The 7,479-nt window shown below is 35.9% G+C and overlaps 1 protein-coding gene across 2 annotated transcripts; it reads left to right on the top strand.

Moving 5' to 3' along the window:
* The first annotated feature begins 1,723 nt into the window (after positions 1-1,723).
* LOC148176632 (B-cell lymphoma 3 protein homolog) lies at positions 1,724-7,234 on the top strand. 2 transcript variants are annotated; one of them, XM_088034247.1, is made up of 4 exons: positions 1,724-3,918; positions 3,971-4,266; positions 4,723-5,008; positions 5,734-7,234. In XM_088034247.1, the coding sequence occupies exons 1-2, from the start codon at positions 3,013-3,015 to the stop codon at positions 3,980-3,982; spliced, it is 918 nt and encodes a 305-aa protein (XP_087890373.1). In that variant the 5' UTR covers positions 1,724-3,012; the 3' UTR covers positions 3,983-4,266; positions 4,723-5,008; positions 5,734-7,234. The 2 variants fall into 2 exon arrangements, with proteins under 2 accessions (XP_087890373.1, XP_087890374.1); XM_088034248.1 differs by lacking the exon at positions 4,723-5,008.
* The last annotated feature ends 245 nt before the right edge of the window (positions 7,235-7,479 follow it).

Genomic DNA, 7,479 nt, shown 5'->3' with positions numbered 1-7,479 from the left:
TTGGCTAAAGAATTGAAAGATGTGCATCAACGAGACAATTTATTTCAGTTTGATTGCTTGGAATATTCACTTTATCGAGGGAGTTTATATCCGATAGTGAGATCCATTGAGATAGACATTTTGACATATAAAGAAATATCCAAAAGCTTTCATTTACGTAGCTTTAAAATTGAAAGTTTTGCAATTTATGTATCGGCTTTAGGTTACACCAATTTGTTTAAGAAAATGTTACAAGAAATCCCAAGATTGGCTTGTGAATCGTTATCTAATATTTTTGATAATATCTATTTGTTGCATGTGGCCATTAAAGGTTGCACAAATGATGATTGCACCAAAGAAAGAAAACAAAATATCGAAACAGTTGAAATCATATTAGACAATATAAATGACAGAAATATAAACAACATGTTTATGAAATATGGGAATGGCGACTACAATCCTCTAGATTTTGCTTCTTACTACGGATACTACGACATGTTTGACACGTTGATACAAAAGGGAGCAGAGTGCAGTGGTGGAAACACAATTCTGCATCATTTGGTGAAAAATCAAAATCTTAATGAAGAAGTCATGAAAATGGTACAAAAGTATGGCGTCGATATCAAAGCTCAAAATGCTAAAGGTCAAACTGCACTTCATCTGGCACTCAAAAATCGTTCTAGTAATGCCAAAATTTTGATCGAAAATGGAATGGATATTACTAGTCAAGATGAGATGGGCAACACGTCATTGCACTATCTAATGCAAAGTCGGAAAGAGAACACAGAAATGTTAAAATTATTGATAACGAAAGGAGTCAACGTCAACGCTCAAAATAAAAAAGGGAAAACTGCACTTCATCTCGCAATCGAAAGAGATTTTTGTGAAAGCGCTAAAATTTTGATCGAAAATGGAATGGATGTTACTATTCAAGATGAGATGGGCAACACGTCATTGCACTATCTAATGCAAAGTCGGAAAGAGAACACAGAAATGTTAAAATTATTGATAACGAAAGGAGTCAACGTCAACGCTCAAAATAAAGAAGGGAAAACTGCACTTCATCTCGCAATCAAAAGAGATTTTTGTGAAAGCGCTAAAATTTTGATCGAAAATGGAATGGATGTCACTATTAAAAATAAGGTGGGCAACACGCTATTGCACTATCTTATGAAAAGTTGGGAGGAGAACACAGAAATGTTAAAATTATTGATAACGAAAGGAGTCACCGTCAACGCTCAAAATAAAGAAGGGAAAACTGCACTTCATCTCGCAATCGAAAGAGATTTTTGTGAAAGCGCTAAAATTTTGATCGAAAATGGAATGGATGTTACTATTCAAGATAAGATGGGCAACACGTCATTGCACTATCTAATGGAAAGTGAGGAAGAGAACACAGGAATGTTAAAATTATTGATAACGAAAGGAGTCAACGTCAACGCTCAAAATGAAGAAGGGAAAACTGCACTTCATCTCGCAATCAAAAGAGGTTTTCGTGAAAGCGCTAAAATTTTGGTCGAAAATGGAATGGATGTTACTATTCAAGATAAGATGGGCAACACGTCATTGCACTATCTAATGGAAAGTGAGGAAGAGAACACAGAAATGTTAAAATTATTGATAACGAAAGGAGTCAACGTCAACGCTCAAAATGAAGAAGGGAAAACTGCACTTCATCTCGCAATCAAAAGAGGTTTTTGTGAAAGCGCTAAAATTTTGATCGAAAATGGAATGGATGTTACTATTCAAGATGAGATGGGCAACACGTCATTGCACTATCTAATGCAAAGTCGGAAAGAAAACACAGAAGTGTTAAAATTATTGATAATGAAAGGAGTCAACGTCAACGTTCAAAATAAAGAAAAGAAAACTGCACTTCATCTCGCAATCGAAAGAGATTTTTGTGAAAGCGCTAAAATTTTGATCGAAAATGGAATGGATGTTACTATTCAAGATAAGATGGGCAACACGTCATTGCACTATCTAATGCAAAGTCGGAAAGAAAACACAGAAGTGTTAAAATTATTGATAATGAAAGGAGTCAACGTCAACGTTCAAAATAAAGAAAAGAAAACTGCACTTCATCTCGCAATCGAAAGAGATTTTTGTGAAAGCGCTAAAATTTTGAGCGAAAATGGAATGGATGTTACTATTCAAGATGAGATGGGCAACACGTCATTGCACTATCTAATGCAAAGTCGGAAAGAAAACACAGAAGTGTTAAAATTATTGATAATGAAAGGAGTCAACGTCAACGTTCAAAATAAAGAAAAGAAAACTGCACTTCATCTCGCAATCGAAAGAGATTTTTGTGAAAGCGCTAAAATTTTGATCGAAAATGGAATGGATGTTACTATTCAAGATAAGATGGGCAACACGTCATTGCACTATCTAATGCAAAGTCGGAAAGAAAACACAGAAGTGTTAAAATTATTGATAATGAAAGGAGTCAACGTCAACGTTCAAAATAAAGAAAAGAAAACTCACTTCATCTCGCAATCGAAAGAGATTTTTGTGAAAGCGCTAAAATTTTGAGCGAAAATGGAATGGATGTTACTATTCAAGATGAGATGGGCAACACGTCATTGCACTATCTAATGCAAAGTCGGAAAGAAAACACAGAAGTGTTAAAATTATTGATAACGAAAGGAGTCAACAACAACGCTCAAGATAAAAAAGGGAAAACTGCCCTTCATCTCGCAATCGAAAGAGGTTTTTGTGAAACCGCTAAAATTTTGATCGAAAATGGAATGGATGTTACTATTCAAGATGAGATGGGCAACACGTCAGTGCACTATCTAATGCAAAGTTGGTACGAGAACACAGAAATGTTAAAATTATTGATAACGAAAGGAGTCAACAACAACGCTCAAGATAAAAAAGGGAAAACTGCCCTTCATCTCGCAATCGAAAGAGATTTTTGTGAAAGCGCTAAAATTTTGATCGAAAATGGAATGGATGTTAATATTCAAGATGAGATGGGCAACACATTAGATTGCACTATCTAATGCGAAAAGTCTATTTTACTATGAAATGCACAGTCGGAAAGAGAACACAGAAATGTTAAAATTATTAATAACAAAAGGAGTCAAGGTCAACGCACTTCATTTCGCAAGCAAAAGTGGTTTTTTTCAAAGCACTAAAATCTTAATAGAAAACCATGCAGATGTGACTATTTTAGACATCACAAATTGTACAGTTTTTCACTACTTAATGCAAATAGAAAACAAAAATCTTGAAATAGCGAAATCTTTAATGGACAAAGGTCTCCACCTTAATGCTCTCAACACATATGGTCAGACCGCATTACACTATGCTTGCTGGAATAGTTGCTATGCAAATGTGCAATTTCTGCACAGCTACAACGCTGACTTCACAATCGTTGATGATCGCGGCTATACACCGTTACACTTCGCAGCATCTTCTAAATGTGAAAACATTCAAATAATGAATTTCTTACTAAAACTGGGTATAAATATCGACGCTCGCACTAAGCAAGGTCGCACTGCAATTAACATAGCTTGTGAAGTTGGATGCTTTGAGAACGTTGCACATCTCCATCGCCTAAACGCTGACTTGGCAGTTGATGATAATGATGGGAACACTGTTTTACACAGTGCATCACAAACAAATGATGCAAACTTCCAGATGATAGACTTTTTACTAAAGCGAAATTTTGATCTCAATGCTTGCAATAAGAACGGACAAACGTCTCTACTTGTCGCTGGTAAAAACGGTTGTTTAAGAAACGTGAGGTATTTGTATGGCAGAGGCGCTGATTTAACAGTCAGAGATGAGGACCAAAAAGACATATTCGATTACGTACAGAACTGGGACAATTCCTATGACAAAGAGGCACTATTAATATACTTAAAAGAAACGGACTCTGAATTTAAAGTAGACACTAGTAGTTGTTGGTCTGATGAACTATCTTCCGAGGTATGTGTAAAATATCTTAAATATGCAGCATAAACAGACAAATTGGTTTTAGGAATCTTGGTAACATCTCTTTAGGCAGGCTGAGATACCACCAACCAAGAAAATTGGTCAATGTTTTCATCTTCGCAGAAAACACTCTACATTCCACAACATATCCACACAACATAAATAGCCCCAACGAAATCAAGGAAGAAATAATGCTTTTTAAACCAGAACATTCCCCGGAATAAAATTTATAACCAATAAAATGCTCACATTATTCCTCAAAGTAGAATTGGTTATGATTACTTTTCTTTTCAACGCCAATTTAAGCCTTAAATAGTGGCCCAAGCTGAAATTATTCTGACGGTAGGTGTTTTTGGTTTCCTTCTTTATTTACAATGCACACCCAAACTTCATCTTAAAGAAAGACAAATATCACTAGGTTTTATGAATATGTTGTACATACTAATAGAATCCAAGAATGTTTCAATTTAAAATGCGCAAGTTCTCTACTGCCTCCGATATAACCGGAAGAGTTATAAAAATGAAAATATTTTTTGTTCTTGTAATTCCAATTTTTTATCGTTTGTAATTTTTGAGTAAAATGTCGAATGCATTACGACATTTTCAAGTCCCTCGTCACGCTTCGGCCGAAAACTTGCCATTTTGAAGCACGTTGTGTTTTTTTCAACGACCGACGCTTTTTCTGGAGTTTTTGACGAAAATTATCCACCAAAAACTTGATCGTCAAGAGTTTGAGCTCAATTAGCTTGTTGATGTTGAGGTACTTTTACTTGACGCCCGTTTTTGTAAAAATTCTAGATTTACCGCATATGAGTTGTCATCCTCCAAATTGAGCGATTTTCCGAAAGATCAAGTACATCAAAGAAACGTTTCTCCTGCTGTGTGGGGAGATGGAAATTTAGTTTGTTCTCCTGAAAAAGACTAATAGTAGTGCTCATGAAGACGCTTCTTAACGAAAACTGAAGACGTGGTCAAAGTCCGACACATTTCAGCTACGATAAAATGAAGAAGATCGTCTCCGCGTTTTTCTTTTTTTAGTTCTTGTTGATGACAAACTCTGCATCGAAATCTTCGTCATAAATAAGTGAGTACCGTTGGTAACACTAGAATGACGCACTGAGTCAAATTTGAAACTTTGGATATCATAACTTGCAGAATTGTAAATTTCCCGCTTAAATTTAAAAAGCATTGCCATCTCGCTGGCAAATTTGGAATTTTAAAATAAGTAATTCTACCAAAAACTTTTTGAAAAATTTAGATCAAATTTGATTTTTGAAAGTGGCGTCTTCTCTGAATCAAATTTGAGATTTTAAATATCCAAAATTTTGAATATAAAATAGCGTTCTCTGGGTCAGATTTAGAACCTTAAAAATCAAAACTTGTAAAATTATGTTGAAATTTTAATTTTTGTTCCAAATTCACCTCTTGACTTTCAAAGTGACGTTATCTCGGGGACAAATTATAGACTTCAAAATAAAATTCAAAAAGTACAGAATTGTAGAACAAAATCAGTTTGTGCCGCTTGATTTTTAAAACTGGCACTATCTTTAAGTCAAATTTAAAGTTTTTGTTATTAAAAATTTCAGAATTACGTGAAAACTACGTTGTATTTCAATATCCCACAAATTTTTAGTTTAAGGTCACTAGATCAAAGTGTCTGTTTTATAAAACAGACAATTTGATCTAGTGACCTTATTTTAGTTTTGAAAGTGGCGTCATCTATGGGTCAAATTTAGATTTTCTAATTAGATGTCTAAATTTTGATTTTTTCAAAATTTTTGGTTATTCAATTATTAAACTCATTTGTAGGAGGAAGCATGAATCAAAGGAATCAAGATTTGTAGGAAGAAGTATGAAGAAAACAGTTACCCTCCCTGGGGTAAGTCAGAGACTGCCAGAGGAGGACAGTAGGGTAACGTAGAGCACGTGCCATGTGGAGATAGGGAAGGAGACCCTACTCGGATTAGCAAAGGGGCAGAGTGCCAATATTACATTCTACTCACCTAGGAATTTGAGCGAAGAAGAAAGAGATTAAATTAAGGTAAGCAGACAGGCACAAAGAAAAGAGGGAAAAACGGGAAACTTTTTTTGACAAAAAATAAAAGAGGGGAGCTTTAAATTTTATTTGGGTTGAAAAATATGAGTAACGCGCTTAATGAAACAGCTGATCGAAAAGTGAAGGTCGGCCAGACAACAACAATATCATGGTCGCATTCTTGTTGTCAGCAGTTTTAGAGTAAGATAATCCATGTAAACGTCAGAGTAATTTGTAATTAGCTTGTAAGGTTGGATTATGAGTTAAATCTATTAGTTTGTAATTGTTGTCTTTTGTTTGTCCCCATCACCGATGGACCGTCTGAGATGTCACGACAAGACCGACTGTCCTAGTGGTAGGCTAGAAGAAACATCACACTTCCAGGAGTGTCATCAAAGAACCGGAAGGCGAAGTGGAGGCAGAGTGACCTCAACGGAACCGAGAAGAAACTGCGGATTTGAAAGGGACAGCTTCAGGTCAATGCTACTTGAGTTGATACATGGTGCCGAAGGAGCGGCGAGAACAACGAGATCGACCATTCTTTTTCCCTGTTTACTTAACCTCACCCTTATTGAGAATCCTGTAACCACGCAACTTTCCTGAAAACCTAAGCAAGATCCTTTTGAGTAAGAGCTCCTAAATGGTCAAGGAAAACGTATAACCCAAGAGAAACCAAGGTGAAGCCTTACTCCAGAGCAGTACAAGTTTTCACACCTAGAAGGACCCGTCAGTGCAGTTGGAAGGGTTCCACTCCGAGGTGTGGGGAAGTGCTGCTTTGTTCTTCTAGTCGAAGCTAGTGGCAGGATGTAAAGAGTCAATGTTTCCGGACATGAGGGAAATGCGGGACAGAAGAGGAGATTAGGCATAAGATAGAGATGTAAATGGTTAGGATAATATAGTTAAGGTTTAGGCAATAAGTTAATTGTCAGAACAACAATTTTTAAAGGATCAGCAGTTAATAATAAATGCGACGACCAACAGGTTAACTAACTACCTTTGTTCGTTGCACCGGGTTTTCGCAAGTGGCTTAGCTAGCACTCTAAAACGAAGGACTAGCAAAGTAATCTTGCGGAAACGAGGTGACATGGGCGACGTACAAAGAGTAGTTAGCCAGTAGTAGTAGTGGTTATTAAGGTAGCGAGTGAGTTGTGATCCAGTGGGACAATGCCAACCCCTACCGATATATTGTAATTATTTTTGAGTTTATTATATTCTAGTGTTTATCAATGTAGTTAGTAGGAAAAGTTAGGAATAAAACGATAAACACTCCTAAAACTGTGTCATGATTGAAAGACCCCGTCAAGACGTGACACTACTTTAACTTCTCCGCTGTCTCTCATTGGTCGCCGTAGGACCTTCAATGACATACCGTTCTTATTTTAAAAATTTCAATATAAACTTTAAAAATTGTTTCTTTTTTCACAATTAGAGCAAAGTAAAATGGTTCCAGAATTTGGAATAGGCATTTTCATTCAACTTTCATTAAAATCCAGAAAATTCAATTCATAGAACGAAATTAA

The sequence above is a fragment of the Gnatocerus cornutus genome, chromosome 4, assembly GCF_029298725.1.
Source record: "Gnatocerus cornutus isolate USDA-ARS CGAHR chromosome 4, icGnaCorn1.1, whole genome shotgun sequence".
Lineage (NCBI taxonomy): Eukaryota > Metazoa > Arthropoda > Insecta > Coleoptera > Tenebrionidae > Gnatocerus > Gnatocerus cornutus.
The sequence above is the reverse complement of the archived record's forward strand: the minus strand, read 5'-3'. Positions and strand labels throughout refer to the sequence as shown.